Below are 19,984 nucleotides of genomic sequence, written 5' to 3'. Positions count from 1 at the left end.
ATCATCCGCCGACATTTCCCCCACCTCCAAAAAGACCCCACCACCAGTGTTATATTTCCCTCCCCACCCCTTTCCACCTTCTGCAAAGACCGTTCCCTCCGTGACTACCTGGTCAGGTCCACGCCCCCCTACAACCCACCCTCCCATTCTGGCACCTTCCCCTGCCACCGCAGGAACTGCAAAACCTGCGCCCACACCTCCTCCCTCACCTCCATCCAAGGCCCTAAAAGAGCCTTCCACATCCATCAAAGTTTTACTTGCACATCCACTGATATAATTTATTGTATCCTTTGCTCCCGATGCAGTCTCCTCTACATTGGGGAGACTGGACGCCTCCTAGCAAAGCGCTTTAGGGAAAATCTCCGGGACACCCGCACCAATCAACCACACCGTCCCGTGGCCCAACATTTCAACTCCCCCCTCCCACTCTGCCAAGGACATGGAGGTCCTGGGCCTCCTTCACCGCCGCGCCCTCACCACCAGACGCCTGGAGGAAGAACGCCTCATCTTCCGCCTCAGAACACTTCCACCCCAGGGCATCAATGTGGACTTCAACAGTTTCCTCATTTCCCCTTCCCCCACCTCACCCTAGTTCCAAACTTCCAGCTCAGCACTGTCCCCATGACTTGTCCTACCTGCCTATCTTCTTTTCCACCTATCCACTCCACCCCCCCTCCCCCCGCCACCGACCTATCACCTTCATCCCCTCACTCACTTATTGTACTCCACGCTACTTTCTCCCCACCCCCACCCTCCTCGAGCTTATCTCTCCACGCTTCAGGCTCTCTGCCTTTATTCCTGATGAAGGGCTTTTGCCCGAAATGTCGATTTTACTGCTCCTCGTATGTTGCCTGAACTGCTGTGCTCTTCCATCACCACTAATCCAGAATCTGGTTTCCAGCATCTGCAATCATGGTTTTTACCTGGTTCGTCAGTGACCAGCTTGGGTTTGCCAACTGTAAAAGGAAAAGAGGGTTTCAATGCTATTTCAGACACTTCTGTTTTCTCTTGTCTAACAGCTGATATTTTATAATCAGCCCAAACATAGCGCACAAGCCTGTCATTTGAGGCAGCATTCTCTGATTAACAGATGATTGGTAAAATTTTAACTGGGAAGGTAAATAATGCAGAAGCTTACTCACCCTTTTCCTGCCTCTGGTTGACTGACTGCAAATTTAACTTGGAGACAAGGATGCCTACATAAGGCTCATGTTTAGTTAGGCAGGTCAGGTTTCAATTACTTTTTGGGGCCCGATGTGTTAGTGTAGCTTGAAACCTGAATAGGAGAACAATACTTGATGGCCCACTTGGGCCTACATTGCCTTAGGCTCTCTGTCAAGGCAACAGAAAAAACCTTCATTAAAGCTTCACCTTTTACTGTTTCTTTCAGTGATCGGAGGCAGCCTCCGAGCTAGTTTTAAAGGTGGGGATGCCACTTTTGATGAGAAAGTTGCGAGATGACGTTAAAGTCGGCCCTGGCTGTGAAAATCAGTCAAGCTTTCCTACACCTGCTCCCAATAGATGAACATTCCACCTGGGAGGAAAAGTTCATCCCTTTGCCACTGGATTACACTCCAACACTTTCCTATAATATTTCAGAAGTCAATTAATGTATCACCACATACCAATTAGAATCGGCACAACACAGATGTATTCAAACACTGTCATTTATACCAGGAAGCAGTAAATGGCTGATCAAAAGTGACAGCTTTGAAATGATCCATGAATATTGACAGTCTGTCTGTCAATCTCTGTGAATGGTTGTAATAGTAGCTATACAGATGCATCTTGGAACAACTGCTTAAGGAATAAGAGCCTTACATGCACTTTTGTATATAACAGTATTGTCTAATGTACAAATGTCATTGTCACTGTCTTGTCATATGTGGAACTGGGATTTGAGGTTTGTCCTCATCTCCCTGTAAAATGGTTGAACGGTAGGGTTTGGGGCCTAGCTTTGCTGCTCCTCTCCGTTGTAAAATTGCTGTCTCTTGTGTACAGCTGTAAATGTTTTTTGTAAACTGTTTTGTAATTTGTTTAATAAAATATAAGAGCCTTCCATTCTTCCTCAGAATTCCGCCCTTCCCATGGAACTGCATCTTAGCATCTGTAGTGGCTCTGTTAAAATTCCAACTATAACTGGGTAGTCTGTATGTGGAATGAACAGCCAGAGGAAGTGATAGATGCAGTTTACAATCTTTAACAAACATTTAGACAGGTACATGAATAGGAACGGTTTAGAGGGATATGGACCAACTACAGGCAAATGGGACCAGTTTAGTTTGGGAAACCCAGTTGGCATGGACAAGCTGGACCAAAGAATCTGTTTCCGTGCTTATGACTCTGACTCTATGGTATATCAAAAATGTTTTAAGAGTGAAGGAAAGTGAAGCAGGATATATGACTAGCATCTGATCATTAGTGTTTGGAATGACCCTTTCTCTTTAGCCCTCTGGCACGTTGCCCCATTTCCCAAATACTTTCTGACATTGATTGGATTATTCAGTCATGTTTTGGCGATGTACATTGTTGGTGATATAACGTTTTTAGTATTAATGAGTCTGCTAACCCACTTATGGGGCAGCAATTAATTTGTCTGCTGATTGTTTTCCTGATTTGCTTGTGGCATAGTCCAATCAGTTCAGTGTTTTGGACTTTGCAATGGCAGGAGTCAAAACAGGAAATAAACAAAAGAAGCACATTATTAAGAAATTAAGATATCAAAACTATTATTAAGAAACTCATGTTTCGAAAGAATTAAAGTTGATGAGAAAATGAATCACAAAGGAGAATGTGCAGAAGAGGTATGAGAGGTAAAGTGCATATGTTCATATTTCATTTTTAATTTGAAGTATACACTGAGAGCTGTTGGAGTTATCTAGGGTATATAATACTACTGACTGGAAGAGCTTTATCATTGCGCTATTAGTGTTTATTTTCAGTGTTTTTGTTTATTATAAAAGAAGGGCTAACAAGGCAGTGATTAATTTTGGAAACTTGATGGTAAACTAAAGGGTTGATTCCATGATCAAGTTCTATCAGCAACAAGCTTCACATAGAGAGCTTTGGACAAGGAATTGCCAACCTGGAAATCTTGATTTTTGGCATTTTTGAAAGAAAATCAGAGTTGGTATTTCCCAAGCAGTGCTCCCCGTGATTGTCCAAGAGATGAATTGGCCATAAAAATCTATTGCGCCCCTCGATTGAATTTTGAAAGCCGCAAGTCGTTTAGGAAGGAGGTGGAGCTATGAAAAGGTGGAAGATTGGCTCTGTTTATTAATGGTAGTATTAGAACAAATGAGAAGGTGCAGTTTGGGCAGAGATGAGAAATGAAACAGGCAATAAGTTATTTGGGTGTGCGCGTGCATGTGTTGAACAGGTTTCCCCAACCGAAATCACACAGGAGAATGGAGTTTGAAGGACAACATAATGAGGTCTTGTCTGAAAGGTATGGCAATCATCTTGCGGGATCTTAACCAGCATATAGATTGAGGAATAGATTAGTATTTTCAACTAAACTAAGAGTGATTAAGAGGGCATGAGAGCATAGCTAGCTAAACAGAGCAGGCAAATTACGTTAAGGTATAGGTCAATAGAGATGGAGTAGCAGACATTTAATGAAATATTTCAACATATGAGAACAGACGTATTTTGATGAGGAAGAAAATTCTAAGGGAAGAATGTACCATCTGTGATTAACTAAAAAAGTTAAAGTCAGCATCAGGCTTAAATATGGCATATAACTTTACCAAGACTGATGACAGGTCAAAAGATTGGACAGGATATAAAAAGCAGTAAAGATCAAAGAGTTTAAAAGGATGAAAAATTAAAGTATGAGGGAAAGCTCGCTAGAATGATAAAATGTGAAAGTAGAAGCTTTTAAGATAGTTAGGAAAGAAAAGTGTTAACAAAGTACATGCTGGTCCTATAGAAAGTGCATCTGGGGAATTAATGAAAAATAAGGAGGTGGCAGCTGAATTGAACTAGTGTTTTGCATCAGTGTTCACTCTGAGGGATACAAGTAACATCCCCAAAATAGTTGAAAATCAGGAAATGAAAGAGAGAGAGGAAGTCAAGAAAATTAGAATCAGCAGGCAAGTGGCAGGAAGCAAATTGTTGGAGCTGTGCACTGACACAGGTGCACTGTGCACCTGTCCTGATAGAGTTCACCCGAGTCTCCTAAAAAAAATGCTTAGTGAGATAGTTGGTTACAATTTTCCAAAATTCCCTAGATTGAGGGAAGGTTCCATCAATTGTAAAATTACAAATGTGACTCCTTTATTCAAAAAGAGAGGGAGACATGCAGCAGGAAAACTATTGGCCAGTTGGCTTAATAACTGTCAAAACGAAGATATTAGAAATTATTATAAAGATGTGATATCAGGGCACTTATAAGTTCAAGGGAATCAAGCATGGTTCTGTGAACAGAAAATCATGTTTAACCAGTTTATTGGAGTTGTTGTGAATAAAGGAGAATTGCTGGATATACTATAATTAGATTTAAAGAAGGCGTTTGATAAAAGAGCCACAGCAAATGTTATTGAGGAAAGTAACAGTTCATAGTGTAATGGGGAGGTATCACACTGGCAAGAGCAGGAGACAGAGAAAAGGGATAAATAAATCACTTTCTGTTTGCAAGATGTAATGTCTTAAATGCCACAGAGTTCATTGCTGGGGCCTCAATTTTATTTACAAATTATGTAAATAAATTGGCAGAAGGAACCAAAGATATGGTTGCTAATTTTGATGATGACACAAAGATAGGTCAGAAAGTAAGTTGAGTAGAACATGTAAAGAGGTTCGAAAAGGATGTAGATAGAGTAAATGAGTGGACAAAGATCTGGCAAATGGAGTGTAATGTGGGAAAATGTCTAATTGACCATTTTGGGAGGAGTAACAAAAAAGAAGCCTGTTATCTAAATGGAGGGAGATTGCAGCACTCTGAGATGTAGAAGAATCTGAATGTCCCAGTGCATGAAGCACAAAAGGTTAGTACACACCTGTCAAATAATAATGAAAACTAATTTCATTTAGTGCAAGAGGAATTGAGTACAAAGGTAGAGAGGTTTTGCTTCAGTTATATACAGCATTGGTGAGACCACATCTGGAGTACTGTGTACAATATTTCAACTTACAAAATTTCAGTCATGGGCTATGAGTGTCACTGGCCTGGCCAGAATTTATTGCCTGTCCCTAACTACCCTTGAAAGGCAGTGATGAGCTGCTTTCTTGAACTGTTACGTCCATATCTGGTAGGTAGACCCATAATGACCTTAGTCAGATGTCACATGACACCAGGTTACAGTCCAACAGCTTTATTTAAAATCACAAGCTTTCAGAGTGCTGCTCCTTCGTCAGGTGAAGTGATGTCCTGAGAGAAGGAGTTCCAGGATTTTGACCCCGCGACAGTGAAGGAATTGTGATATATTTCTCAGTAAGGATGGTGGTGGGTTGGAGGGGACCTTGCAGGTGGTAGTATTTCCATGTATCTGCTGCCCTTGCCCTTCTAGATGGAAGAAGCCATGAGTTTGGAAGGGATTTTTTAAAGATCTTTGGTGATCTTCAGCAGTGCATCTTGCAGATGGTACACACGTCTGCTACTGCTGAGTGTCAGTGGTGATTGGACTTTGTGGATGTAGTGCCAATTAAGTTGTTTTGTCCTGGATGGTGTCAGTTTCTTGAGCTGCACTCCTCCTGAGCAATATTCCATCACATGCCTGACTTGTGCTTTATAGAGGGTGGACGGACTTTGGGAAATCGGGAATTAAGTTACTCAATACAGTATTCCTAGCCTCTGACCTGTCCTTCTAGCCACTGTACTTATATGGCTAGTCCAGGTGAGTTTCTGGTCAATGGTAATCCCCAGGATGTTGATAATGGGGAATTCAGTGAATGTCAAGGGGTGGTGGTTAGATTGTTTCATATTGGAGATTGTCATTGCCTGGCATTTGCGTTGCATGAATGTTATTTGCTAGTTTCTCAGCCCAAGACTGAATGTTGTCTCGGTCTTGTTGCATTTGAACCTGAACTGCTTCAGTATCTGAGGAGTCGCAAATGGTATTGAACATTGTGCAATCATCGGCGAACATCCCCTCTTCTGAACTTAAGTTGGAGAGAAGGTCATGAGTGAAGCAACTGAAGATGGTTGGGCTGAGGACAATATCCCAAGAACTCCTGTAGGGATGTGCTGGAGCTGAGATGACTGACCTCCAACTACCACAACCATCTTTCTCTGTGCGAGGTACAACCTCAAACTGCAAACAGAGAGTTTACCCCTGGTTTCCATTGTTTCCAGATTTACTAGGGTACCTTGATCTCAAGGGCTGTCACTCTCACCTCTGGAATTCAGCTCTTTTGTCCATGTTTAAACTAAGGCTTCAGAGAGATCAGGAGCTGTGTGACCCTGGCCGAACCCAAACTGAACATCACTGAGCAGGTTATTGACGCTGCTGATGACACCTTCCATTACTTTACTGATTAAGAGTAGACTGACAGGGCAGTAATTGGCCAGGTTGAATTTGTCTTGCTTTTGTATACGTGGCATATTTAGGCAATATTCCACACTGTCAGGTGGATGCCAGTATTATAGTTTGGCTATGGTTGTGTCACGTTCTGGAACACAAGTCCTCAGTGCTAATGCAGCAGAGTTGTCAAGGCCAATACCCTTTGCAGTATTCAGTGCCTCCAACTGTTTCTTGATATTACATGTGAGGTGATGCATTTAGGCAAGACTAATTCTAGAGCGAATTATACAATGAACGGAAGAGCCTTGGGAAAAGTTGATGGGCAGAGAGATCTGGGAGTGCAGGTCCATTGTACCCTGAAAGTTGCTGCACAGGTGGATAGAGCGGTCAAGAAGGCATATAGTATGCATGCCTTCATTGGACAGGGTATTGAGTATAAGAGCTGGCAAGTCATGTTAACATTGTACAAGACATTGGTTCGGCCACATTTAGAATACTGTGTACAGTTCTGGTCGCCACATTACCAAAAGGATGTGGACACTTTGGAGAGGGTGCAGAGAAGGTTTACAAGGATGTTGCCTGTTATGGAAGGTGCTAGCTATGAAGAGAGGTTGAGTAGGTTAGGTTTATTTTTATTAGAAAAAAGGAGAATGGGGGGGGGGGCCTGATTGAAGTTTACAAAATCATGAAGGGTATAGACAAGGTGGATAGAGACAAGCTTTTTCCCAGGGTGAAGGATTCACACTTTCAAGGTGAGAGGTGGAAAGTTTAAGGGGGATACATGCGGCAAGTATGTCACACAGAGGGTGGTGGGCGTTTGGAACGCGTTGCCAGCAGAGGTGGTAGAGGCAGGCACGGTAGATTCATTTAAGATGCGTCTGGATAAATGCATGAGTAAGTGGGGAGTAGAGGGATACAGATGCTTAGGAATTGACCGACAGATTTAGACAGTACATTTGGATCGGCTCAGGCTCGGAGGGCCGAAAGGCCTATACTGGGGCTGTAAATTTTCTTTGTTCTTTGTTCACACGGTGTGACCTGTATTGGCTGAAAGCTGGTAACTGTGATGCTGGAGACCACTAGAGGACTAATAATTCAAAAGCATTGTCAGCAGTTCAGCATAAGTTTATTAGACTAATATCTAGAATGAGCAAGTTGCTTACAAGGAAATTTTGGACAGGCTGGAGTCGGAATTTAGAAGGGTAAGAGATAACCTGATTGAAACGTATTAGATTTTGAGGAGTCCTGACCACGCAGGTGCGGAAAGGATGATTCCTTTCATAGGAGAATTTGAAATTAAAGAATTGCTGTTTCAAATTAGGGGAATGTCCATTGCAATCAGGTTTTTTTTCTTAGAAGATCAACAGTCTTGCCCTTAAATGACAAATATTTTTAAGGCAAAGCTGGATAGATTCTGATAAATAAGGGGTGCAAGGTTCCCAGGGGTGGGCAGGAATGTGGAGCTATCAGAGCAGCCAAAGTCTCACTATATATTGAAGCAGACATGCTCCTGCTCCTAATGTGTATGTCTATATGTAACTCCATTCCATTCCTTTCTGAATGGCTAAATCATTGTAATTCACAAACACTTGTCTGAACTGTAAACTATAAACTTGTATGCTAGATCCAACTTTAGAACAAGTAAAAGCACCAATTCTTAAGATGATGAGTTTGGAGCATTCCAGAAAAATTGTTGCTGATTAAACTGAGTGATGTTCATTAACCTACTCACTCCTCAGACTTGCAGACATTTCTATACCCTGTAGCTAAGGAGGGAACTTTAAGTGAGCTATTTAAATTTGACTTTCTATATTAAGCAATTCCAATGTAAGGTTAAAAATACATGTGATGATTGTTTGTGACCACACCATTGTAACATGTTCTGATGTAAAGTAGCCAAACTAAGTTCTATAGTTCTGATGCATCATTAGATTTTTTTTGCTGTGTAATTCATGGCTGCTGCTTATTTTGGGCCTGTGGTTTTTCTCTGTTATTAAAAATATGACTAATCTGTGCAGGGGAAATACTTTGAAATCCAGTTTAGCCCAGGTGGGGAGCCAGATGGTGGAAAAATCTCCAACTTCCTATTGGAAAAATCCCGGGTTGTTACACGGAATCCTGGAGAACGAAGCTTCCATATTTTTTATCAGGTTAGTAGTCAGGCTGTTTCTACTTTCACAATAAAGAAAGCATTTGACTGAAATGGTGGGTGATCTAGGTAGGGTGAGGGGCTGACATCTCATACATATATCTACAGTATTAGTGGGTGAAATTGCCAGAATTCAGCTAGCTATGTTTAAGGGTGCTTATTGACAATACTAAAGACCCCACAACTAGTTAATGGTGTGATTCAGAGTCACTCATTTATAGGTATTAATATCATAGAAATGTAGCTGGAATGTTTTAAAAATAAATATACTTGATCCACTTTTGCTGCTAATTAAATATATCTTTGCATTCTGAAAATTCTGAACTTTCTGTAGGTAGTGTACAATGTGAAGAGCTATGAGGTTACTCACTTTGAAACTAAGAATAGGGGCAGGATTAGGCTTTTCAGGCCATCAGGCCTATGCACCATTCAATATAATCATGGCCGATTGAACACTTCAATACTTTACCCCAGTGTGTCACCGTAATCATGAGTAAAGAAGCAGATTTTTTGTAAGCCTATGAAATTTGTAAATCTTGATGTTAAAGAATCCTTGGATGTACTCCAGCAGTGAACACAGAAAAGTAGTCGGCAGGTACAGCAAGCAATTATAAAGACAAATGATGTGCTGCTCTTTATTGGACAATGAGAAGAATGCTGTACACAGTCTTGGTCTCCATATTTAAAGAAGATGTGCTTACATTGGAGACAGCACATCAGAGGTTCACTGCATTAGTTCCTGGATGGTAAAGGTTTTCCGATAATGAGAGGTCAAATGACTTGTGATTATGCTCACTGGAGTTTAGAAGAATGGAAGATGATCTCATTGGAATATATAATATTCTGAAGGGGCTTATTAGTTTCCCCTGGGTTGGAAATCTGGAATACAGCTGCACAGTCAAGACAAGAGGTTGATTATTTAAGGCAGAGATTAGGAGAAACTCCTTTATTCAATGATTATGCCAGGAGGTAGTGAATACACCATTGTTGAGTATATTTACGGCTGATACAGTCGGTTCTGATATAATGCAATAGTTCTCCTCTCGTGCGATCTTGCGTTGTAAGAAAATTGTGCAATAGCTGTACCATTTAAACTAATAGGTCTGGAATTGTGTTATAACCAATGCAGTTAAGAAAGGTTTGTGTTCTACAAATAGCAGTCTAAATTCTTCAATCGTGTTAAAGCCAATTCGCGCTGAAGAAACACGTGTTATAGCAGAACCTACTACACAAACAGATTTTATTGTCTTTCGAGAGATATTGGGAGTGGGCATGAAATTGGAGTTGAAACTCAAGATTAGCTATGATAGTATTAAATGACAGGACCTATACTCCTACTTTTGTTTCTTAATTATAATCATTTATAAATATGGAACTGGATGCTAAAAGAAAAAGTGTTCTTTGTCCCATATATCTCATTTAAACAATTTTGTTTGTTTCATTCCAAATGGAGTTTGTTCTGTTAATATTCCAGTTGCAGACATGTGTGTAATCATGCAGCTAGAATTAACACATTTTAACTTGCTTTAAAAATAAGACTAATTTTATGTCTCTTCCAGCTCATTGAAGGTGCATCTGCAGACCAAAAGTCTAATCTGGGAATCACTAGTCTGGACTACTATTTTTACCTCAATCAATCTGGCTCCTACAAAGTGGATGACATTAATGATCGGAAGGATTTTCAAGAAACATTGGTGAGGTTTTATTCTTGCTTCACAGAATCAATCATCTCACATTTTATTGATTGAAAGCAGTTATCTGTGTGGACATGGCCTTGATGGCTAAATGCACCACATCGTGCTTCCTGATGCCCTGCAGACTGATATCGATCAGGCTCTGTCTGAGTTGATTTCTTTATAACATGGCCTCCATTGTTGGCAAAACGTTTCCCTTTTTTGTTATTGAAGGGTCAGTGAGGCAAAGCAGGTAATGCTGTTCCAGGCTTGATAAAGCCAACTGTTGAATCTCTTGATTCTTCTACAAGATACTTATACTATGTAGTTATTTTTTCCAAAATAGAAGCGTTATTCACTTGCTAGCTGTCCTGTAAATAAATTTAACATAAATTATAAACCAGCAGCGAGACCAATGATTCTCCAAATCACGTGCCTCATCAGATAAGCTTCATCAGCAACTTCAGGAGCCAATCTGTTTTGTATGTTTGGACATCACTAAATTTTAAATGATTGTTCATTTCCAGCATGCTATGAACGTGATTGGAATCTTTGCTGATGAACAGGCGATGGTTTTACAGATTGTGGCTGGCGTGCTTCACATGGGCAATCTGAGTTTTAAAGAGGTTGGCAACTATGCTGCTGTAGAAAGTGAAGAATGTAAGTACTTTGTTTCTGGAGTCTCAGCATGTTACAAGTCAAGATGCGTTCGTACGTTTGTATTAGACCAGAGCTGGTGAACTGTGTACAGTTTTGGGCTCCTTCCTAGAGCAAGAATATTAAAACAAAGGTGAGAAGACAGAGCAGATTCACCGAAATGCTGCCCTGTATGAAGGAAAACCTGGACATATTGGTTCAAATCAGGTTGTCGAGTATTTGATAGTTAGAAAAACCTTTGATGGGGAAAAGAAGAATGGATAGGACAAGATAGATAGAAGCAGACTATTTCCACTATCAATTCTGGGACCTTTCTATAGACCAGAGGAAAGCTTTTTATCTACTGGGTTATGAGGAGTGTATTAACCAAGTTAACAATTGAACTAGAAAGTGCAGGGACATTTAAGACTATTTTGATAATTTATTCAAGGTAATGGGATAGAAGCCTGGCACAAGGGATGAGTCTCACTGCTTGTGTGCGGTTAACTACCAACATGGAAGTGGTAAGGCCAAAAAGCCCAATCCTGCAAAATCTCTGCAAACATTAGCATAGCCATCAAACTTTTCCAGATTTAACTCTGTTGCACCTACATCCTTGCAAATGTTCATAAATATTTATCCTGCTACTTGCGCACTCTTAGTTGCCATGTTTGTGCTATTCAGCATCTGACCTGTGACACATTGCTCAGTGTGTCATTGGCTATCTCAGCACACCATGACAGTGATGCACTATAATTCTTATCTCCATGCCAAATGCTGGGGCAGATTTTGACTTTGGCTGGTAGCAAGTCAGCAGCCTTTTATACATCTTTTCCGACTGTCATTTTCAATTATCCCAATGAGGAGAGATGAGAAACAGCTGCTAATTTATTACAACCAGATTTACATTCTTGTGCAATGTCAGGAATGATCCAACAGTGAAAGACAGGTATTAGGATTGTGATTTCAATAGTATGCTAGTGAACAAGTTTTCAATTGAAAAACAAGCAGGTTTGTTGGATCTAGTTGGCTTTTTGGTTCCTAAATCAATCTTTGCGCTTTGCAGGTGGTGATTTGAAACCGTTCTTTCTGTTAAAGTTTTGTAATCTCTGTTCAATCTGTTTCTAAACAGTGAGGTAAAATGTTGTCTCACTGGAATGAAAATCAGATGGGTTTTATAAATGCTGATTGACACCTCATGGTCATTGCCTAAGTGCAATAAGTTTAAAAGATTTACACCATTGTATCAAAATTAGAATTGGAAGTTTCTTCTAAAAATGTGGAATGGCTAGTGTTTTATTTTACTGTTTCATTTACCTCACAATGCAGTACTAAAAATAAATATATCCTTTGTAACAATAAACACAAGTTCAGATGGCTACTGTCAGATTTTTGCACTGAACTTTCTTTCCTCAGGAAGTGTTTGATTTCCTGTTTCTTTCTCTTGTGCACCGTTTTCCCTTGATCCTGCACATAGTTGTATTCTATTCCATCTTGGACAATTTTGCAACATTCCCTAATTATGGATGGTTTATTTTACCCTGGGATTGTAGCGCCTGCCTGTAGCAGTCTGCATCCTGTTCTGAAACATCTGTGCCTGTTGCAGCTGCCAAAACCCACCAACTGCATTTTAATTTGAAACAGAGCTGGTTCAATTGACTGCAGCCTTCTTGTGACCGTTCTGTGACCAGAATTCACCATCTACGAGAATATCTATTTGATTTTCCAATGGTGTGAATTCCCAGAGCTTCTAACAGATTCCCAGAAACTGGGTGCATCTGGTCGATCTATAATGATTAATTTCAGGAGGATTGAAGGATGGTTTTGAATGCTGTCTAAGGCTGCAAGAAGGATTGCTTTAGTGGTTGTGTGCTTCAGGTTTATGTCCACCTTTCTTGAAACCATTGACTCAGAGTTATAGCCCCACAAGTGTTAGTGAGCCTCCCCAGAATGTTTGTTTGCTCAAAGCTTCCTGGAGTATGGCGAATGCATTCTAGGGTAATTCATGTACTACTTAAACAGCACTTGTGTTTGTTTTAATGCATTTTGGTGTTCCCCTCACATTTTTGTATCTCTCAGGATGACCTAGACAACATTGGCAACACATGCCCTGGCACAGCAGAAACACAAGTCTCCCTGCATGCTCATGGACATTGTGGTACAGCTGATTGTCAGCCCTTTGGAGGAACTGTCCTGTTTACATCCTATTAACTTTAACAGGGTGAATGGCATGGTGGCTCAGTGGTTAGCACTGCTGTCTCACTAGGGTCCCAGGTTCGATTCCAGCCTCAGGTGACTGTCTGTGTGGAGTTTGCACATTCTCCCGTGTCTGCGTGGGTTTCCTCTGGGTGTTCTGGTTTCCTCCCAGAGCCCAAAGACGTGCAGTTCAGGTGAATTGGCCATGCTAAATTGCCCATAGTCAGAGGGAAATGGGTCTGGGTGGGTTACTCTTCGGAGGGTCAGTGTGGACTTGATGGGCCAAAGGGCCTGTTTCTATGCTGTAGGGAATCTAATCTAACATAAAACCATTTCTACAGCTGGCCAGCCATCTGACTGGGTAGTAAAGATAAAAATGGTGTGTTCAGCATCATCACACGTTGTTCCCAGAATCTTTGCAGTGCATTTATTGTGTCACGGTGATGCAGTGGCAACTCTGTTTTATTTCTGGAATGGAAAGTTCAAGTCCTTCTTCAGAAACATGAGTGCAAAGTCTAGGTTTGCAGCAGGACAGAACTGGGGAGTTGTCCACAGTGTTATCGTCAATAATTCTCCATCGACTGTCATCATTAAGACAGAATAACCAGTCATTATCTGCTTGCTGTTTATGGGATCTTACAGTGTAGAAGTTGCTTGGTATCATTCATATTTTTCAGCAGTGGCTACATTTCAGAGGTACTTAATTGGCTTCAAAATAGTTTGGGATGTGCTGAGGTCATATATGAAATGAACTGTATAACTGCAAGTTCTTTCTCTTGCTGTTAATGAAATGTTTTCTTTATCACAGCGTACAATTACAGACTCTCTAAACACCTGCATTTTCAATATAATACAACTGTATTTAATTTCCAAGTGGCTTCAATCAAGGCCAATTGAACTCTGACAATTCATTTAATGAACAGCTTGTGAAGTGGTGCTTTAAAAGGCAGAGTGCTGTGACCCAGCAGTGTGTGAATACTAATCACTCCTCAGTAATTAGGTTCACCTGTGATTGAAAGTCAGGAACTTCAAAATATTGCAGTAATTGTTCTAATCATATGGGGAGGTATTTCCAAAAGTTGGTGACCCTCAACATTCTCCAAATAACATAATGATAAGAATTGTAGCTCTGGCAAGGTGGCACCAGTGTGATTGTGATTTTTGGACAGCAGTTCCAACAACATTGAGTCCAATATGTCTTCTTCAGAACATAACAGGCTTGGAAAAGTGATGCATTTTAAACATGTTCACACAGAATGAGCAACATGATTTAGTGCCATTTCCCTGCTTTTTCCCGTAATCTTGAATTTTGTTTCTACTTAAATATTTGTCAAATGCTGTCTTGAATTTCCTCCAACTATTTGCTTGCTTTGCTGGATGGCACTGGCTCAAAGAGAGAGCAGAGGTCCCCTAGAGTAGCAAGCCCTCCAGGATTGACTTGCAGTCTCCAGGAATTGGAGATATTGTTGTGTGCAACTCTGGAGAAAAATTATGCAGACTTTCAAAAATATATATATTTTTTGGATGTATCCCTTTACCAGATAAAGTATTGTTGAAAAAAGGGAAATAACGACTCTTTAGCTGACATCATCCAATTGGGTAATAGGTTATTCTGTTTTCCAGTTGGTGAAGGAAAGCAGTGTATCACACAGATGGATGTGTGGATGAACTAATGGAGAGAGGGTAGGTCATGTGATGAAACCTGCAAAAATCAAGTTAATCACTGCTTAGAACCCTATAGCCCTCTAGTGTCTCATCCACATTATGTTTGTCACGTATGAGCCTATGTATGAGTATAAGAGCTGAAAATGTGTTGCTGGAAAAGTGCAGCAGGTCAGGCAGCATCCAAGGAGCAGGAGAATCGATGTTTCGGGCATCAGCCCTTCTTCAGGAATGAGGAAAGTGTGTCCAGCAGGCTAAGATAAAAGGTAGGGAGGAGGGACTTGGGGGAGGGGCGTTGGGAATGCGATCGGTGGAGGGAGGTCAAGGTGAGGGTGATAGGCCGGAGTGGGGGTGGGGGCAGAGAGGTCAGTAAGAAGATTGCAGGTTAGGAAGGCGGTGCTGAGTTCGAGGGATTTGACTGAGACAAGGTGGGGGGAGGGGAAATGAGGAAACTGGAGAAATCTGAGTTCATCCCTTGTGGTTGGAGGGTTCCCAGGCAGAAGATGAGGTGCTCTTCCTCCAACCGTCATGTTGCCATGGTCTGGCGATGGAGGAGTCCAAGGACCTGCATGTCCTTGGTGGAGTGGGAGGGGGAGTTGAAGTGTTGAGCTACGGGGTGGTTAGGTTGGTTGGTCCGGGTGTCCCAGAGGTGTTCTCTGAAATGTTCCGCAAGTAGGCGGCCTGTCTCCCCAATATAGAGGAGGCCACATCGGGTGCAGCGGATGCAATAAATGATGTGTGTGGAGGTGCAGGTGAATTTGTGGTGGATATGGAAGTGTCCCTTGGGGCTTTGGAGGGAAGTAAGGGGGGGAGGTGTGGGCGCATGGTTTGCATTTCTTGCGGTTGCAGGGGAAGGTGCCGGGAGTGGAGGTTGGGTTGGTGGGGGGGGGTGGACCTGATAAGGGAGTCACAGAGGGAGTGGTCTTTTTGGAACACTGATAGGGGAGGGGAGGGAAATATATCCCTGGTGGTGGGGTCCGTTTAGAGGTGGCGGAAATGACGGCTGATGATACGCTGGACATGGAGGTTGGTGGGGTGGTAGGTGAGGACCAGTGGGGTTCTGTCCTGGTGGCGGTTGGAGGGGCAGGGCTCAAGGGCGGAGGAGCGGGAAGTGGAAGAGATGCGGTGGAGGGCATCGTCGACTACGTCTGGGGGGAAATTGCGGTCCTTGAAGAAGGAGGCCATCTGGGTGGTATGGTTTTGGAACTGGTCCTCCTGGGAGCAGATGCGGCGGAGACGAAGGAATTGGGAATATGGGATGGCGGTTTTACAGGGGGCAGGGTGGGAGGAGGTGTAGTCTAGGTAGCTGTGGGAGTCGGTTGGTTTATAATAAATGTCTGTGTTGATTCGGTCACCCGAGATGGAAATGGAAAGGTCTAGGAAGGGGAGGGAGGAGTCTGAGACGGTCCAGGTGAATTTGAGGTCGGGGTGGAAAGTGTTGGTAAAGTGGATGAACTGTTCAACCTCCTCGTGGGAGCATGAGGCAGCGCCGATACAGTCATCAATGTAGCGGAGGAAAAGGTGGGGAGTGGGGCCAGCATAGCTGCAGAAGATGGACTGTTCCACATATCCTACGAAGAGGCAGGCATAGCTGGGGCCCATGCGGGTGCCCATGGCTACTCCTTTGGTTTGGAGGAAATGGGAGGTTTGGAAAGAGAAGTATGTATGAGTATAAGCCTCACCAAAAGCTCATACATAGCTAATGTCTAGATTGGAGCAATGGGCTTTGAGGCCTAATGTATGTTCCCTACCCCAATCTCAGCAAGATATTTCAAGCTCATTCAGATTAAGCATTAACTTCCGCACCAACCACTGCATATACAGGCACTGGACCATCGTGGAGCTGTGCTCTTGTAGCTCACATTACATTTTAGTTCTTACTTTATTTATATTCTTTCCGAATAACTGTTTAGGTCCCAGCTGGATTATTGTGTCCAAGATTGTGCACCACTATTTAGGATAGATATCAAGACTTTTGACAGGGTGCGCAAGAGATTTACTGGAATGGTTCCAGGGATGATGCACTTCTGCTATGTAAAGAGACCAATAAAGCTGGGATTGTTCTCCTCAGAGCAGAGAAGGATAGTTGAACTTTAATACAGATATACAGAACTAGGAAGGGTTTTGATAAAATCAGTAAGAAACTGTTTCCATTGGCAGGATGGTCAGTAAGCAGAATGTTCAGATTTAAGGTAATTGGCAAAATATTAATCAGAAAATTATTTCATGCATTTAGTTAGGGTGGTGGGAATCTACTGCCTGATATAGTACAGTGTGTTCTGGTATAACACGACCTGGTACCACGGCAACCTCGCACTATAGAAAATCACGCTGTGGAGAAACACAATAGAAAATGCTATACACATTCAGTAGAAAGTTTGCATTATCCAAACAGTGTCCACTATTCATCAATCATGTTATAACCAATTTGCGTTGATGAAACATGCGTTATACCAGAACAATCTGTTTGAGAAGCAGATTTAATAGTAATTTTCAAAAGGAAAAATGTGCAGAGCTATATTGAAAGTCAGAGGAGTGGAACAAATTCAATAATTCATTTCACAGACTTAGAACAGGTACAGTGGGCTGAAAGGTCTGCTTCTGTGCTGAATTCTATGATTTCCAGAGATATTTAAGATATGTGTTATTAAGAAATAGTCTCCCAATTTGCCTGAACCCATCATTTGGCCTGCAAAAGTACTCTGAAGAATGTAAACTTTCAAGAGCCTAAATTGCTTATCCTTAATTCCTCTCACTATTTCAGTAAAAGTGTTAATATAAACACTTTAAACAAGCTAATACCCCCAGTAAAATAATGTATCGTGTAATGATTAGATTCAGAGATTAGATTCCCTACAGTGTGGAACAGGCCCTTCGGCCCAACAAGTCCACACCGACCCTCCGAAGAGTGACCCACTCAGACCCATTCCCCTATATTTACCACTGACTAATGCACCTAACACTATGGGCAATTTAGCATGGCCAATTCACCTAACCTGTACATCTTTGGATTGTGGGAGGAAACCAGAGCACCTGGAGGAAACCCACGCAGATACGAGGAGAATGTGAAAACTCCACACGGACAGTTGCCTTGGGTGGGAATCGTAATGTTAAAGTTGCATTAATTCCACCCAATGTGACAGACTTTAGTTGGAGACAGGGAGTTCTGTGCCAGTATTTATGGAGAGCAAGCGTATTCTGTACAACTTGTGAGAGTCCTTGGGAATTATGACTAGTAAAGTAAACTGTAGTTATTGCAATTATGCACTAAATTATCTTGTTAGCTAAGACAAGTGCCTCTACTATTTAGACTCATCAGTGGAACTATTGGACAGGCCGTAGACACAGTGTCAAAGGAGGATTGGCAGACAATCAGGAGGCTGGAAGAACACAGCAAGCCAGGCAATGTCAGATGGTGGAGAAGTCGACGTTTCGGGTGGCCTTCTCCAGCTCCTGGTGCTGCCTGGCTTGCTGTGTTCTTCCAGCCTCCTGCCTGTCTACCTTGGATTCCAGCATCTGCAGTTATTTTTTGTCTCTAAAGGCACAACCATTGTCTTGTGCCACCCACTGGCAGAGATGGTAGATATCACAAAGCGCGGGATGGTATTTTAGGCAAACACTTTGGCAGCATACTAATGTCATTTTAGGCTGAATTTATCTTGTCAATAGTCTAGCTTGTTTTAAAAAAAACGATCTAAATCATAATTAAAAATCACACAACACCAGGTTATAGTCCAACAGGTTTATTTGGAAGCACTAGCTTTCAGAGCACTGCTTCTTGATCAGGTGGTTGATGAAGCCTGATGAAGAAGCAGCGCTCCGAAAGCTCGTGCTTCCAAATAAACCTATTGAACTATAACCTGGTGTTGTGTGATTTTTAACTTTATCCACCCCAGTCCAACATCAGCTCCTCCATATCATGGCTAAACCATGTCATTGTAAATGAAAGCACAGTAAAATGTCTCTGTGTAGAGGATATTGTAAGGCTTATCAATTAAGGCTTCAGAATAAAACAGATATTTGCCTATTTTTTAATCATTGCTGAATTTTTGTAAATCCATAAATTAAGACTTGTTTTTGCAAAGGAGCCAAGACTTCCCTATACATAAGATGAGCAAAATTCCTTTGTTGAGCAAATAAATAACTCTGATTATTTATACCACAGTCCTAGCATTCCCAGCTTTCCTACTTGGTATTGATCAAGAACGGTTAAAGGAAAAATTGACCAGCCGGAAAATGGACAGCAAATGGGGAGGAAGGTCTGAAAGCATTAATGTGACGTTAAATGTGGAGCAGGCATGTTACACAAGGGATGCACTTTCCAAGGCTCTTCACTCACGCATTTTTGACTATTTAGTAGATGTAAGTACAGCTGGGCACTTTGTCTCTGCACAGAGATTAATGTGGTTTCTAACAATGGTAAAGTGAGATCATGCTGTTAAATATTTAAAGAAGCAGTATCCAGATGTTGCCTATTGTCATGGAGCTACATTGTTTTTCATGGAGGCTCAGGGAGCTGCTTTAGAACATTATTTCGAATCTAATCAGCAGATAGGTTGTGAAAACGGTGCTTGAAATGTTGGATGAACATTGAGCGATAAACACAGTAGAACAGTTTCTCATTATAATGTAATTGTTACTAAAGCATTTGTGACAGCATTTATTTCACACAGACCCCGAGGAAGTCTTTTAAACAAAAGGATTGTCCTAAACTGTCCTTCCTGTTTAACTGAATCCCATAGACTTATCGAAGTGCTTTTTACTGAACAGCATTGTTCTGTATTTTCTTTGCCTCCATCGCAGATGTTTTTTGCCACATGTGCTCTGTTGTTACTGTCACAGCAGTCAGCTTGTTTGACAAAATGAACAATTCTCCCTTAATTAAATTATCTCATGTACCAGGTTTCTCATTGTTACAGCATTAAAGAAATACTCAATAGAAGCAACATAGAAGATGCAATAACTCTTAGGTTGCTCCAATTAAATATTTTAGATTCAAACCTGAATCTAACATATTAAACCATTAAAACCAGTAGTTTTGGAGCAAGAGTTATTGATAAAAACAAATTAAGTACAGAGTACAGAGTATTGCTTGAAATTACAGAGTATTGTCTGCCAATCCTTCTGTAAACAAGGAGTTAACCATTTGATTAAAAGCATCCAAATCCAATTCTCTTCAATATGTGAGATTTTCCACTTGTCAA

At 41.6% G+C, this 19,984-nt stretch overlaps 1 protein-coding gene across 3 annotated transcripts in view; it reads left to right on the top strand.

Moving 5' to 3' along the window:
• myo1ea (myosin IEa) overlaps positions 1–19,984 on the top strand; it is a 149,960-nt gene that overhangs the window by 72,345 nt on the left and 57,631 nt on the right. For all 3 annotated transcript variants that reach the window (XM_072565032.1, XM_072565030.1, XM_072565031.1), the window contains 4 exons: positions 8,483–8,614; positions 10,173–10,307; positions 10,814–10,946; positions 18,946–19,142. In XM_072565032.1, the coding sequence (XP_072421133.1) occupies positions 8,483–8,614; positions 10,173–10,307; positions 10,814–10,946; positions 18,946–19,142 (597 nt within the window). The remainder of the gene's footprint in view (positions 1–8,482; positions 8,615–10,172; positions 10,308–10,813; positions 10,947–18,945; positions 19,143–19,984) is intronic.

Source organism: Chiloscyllium punctatum, chromosome 48 (assembly GCF_047496795.1).
Source record: "Chiloscyllium punctatum isolate Juve2018m chromosome 48, sChiPun1.3, whole genome shotgun sequence".
NCBI classification, from domain to species: Eukaryota; Metazoa; Chordata; class Chondrichthyes; order Orectolobiformes; family Hemiscylliidae; genus Chiloscyllium; species Chiloscyllium punctatum.
This window is presented reverse-complemented; position numbering and strand designations above follow the sequence as displayed.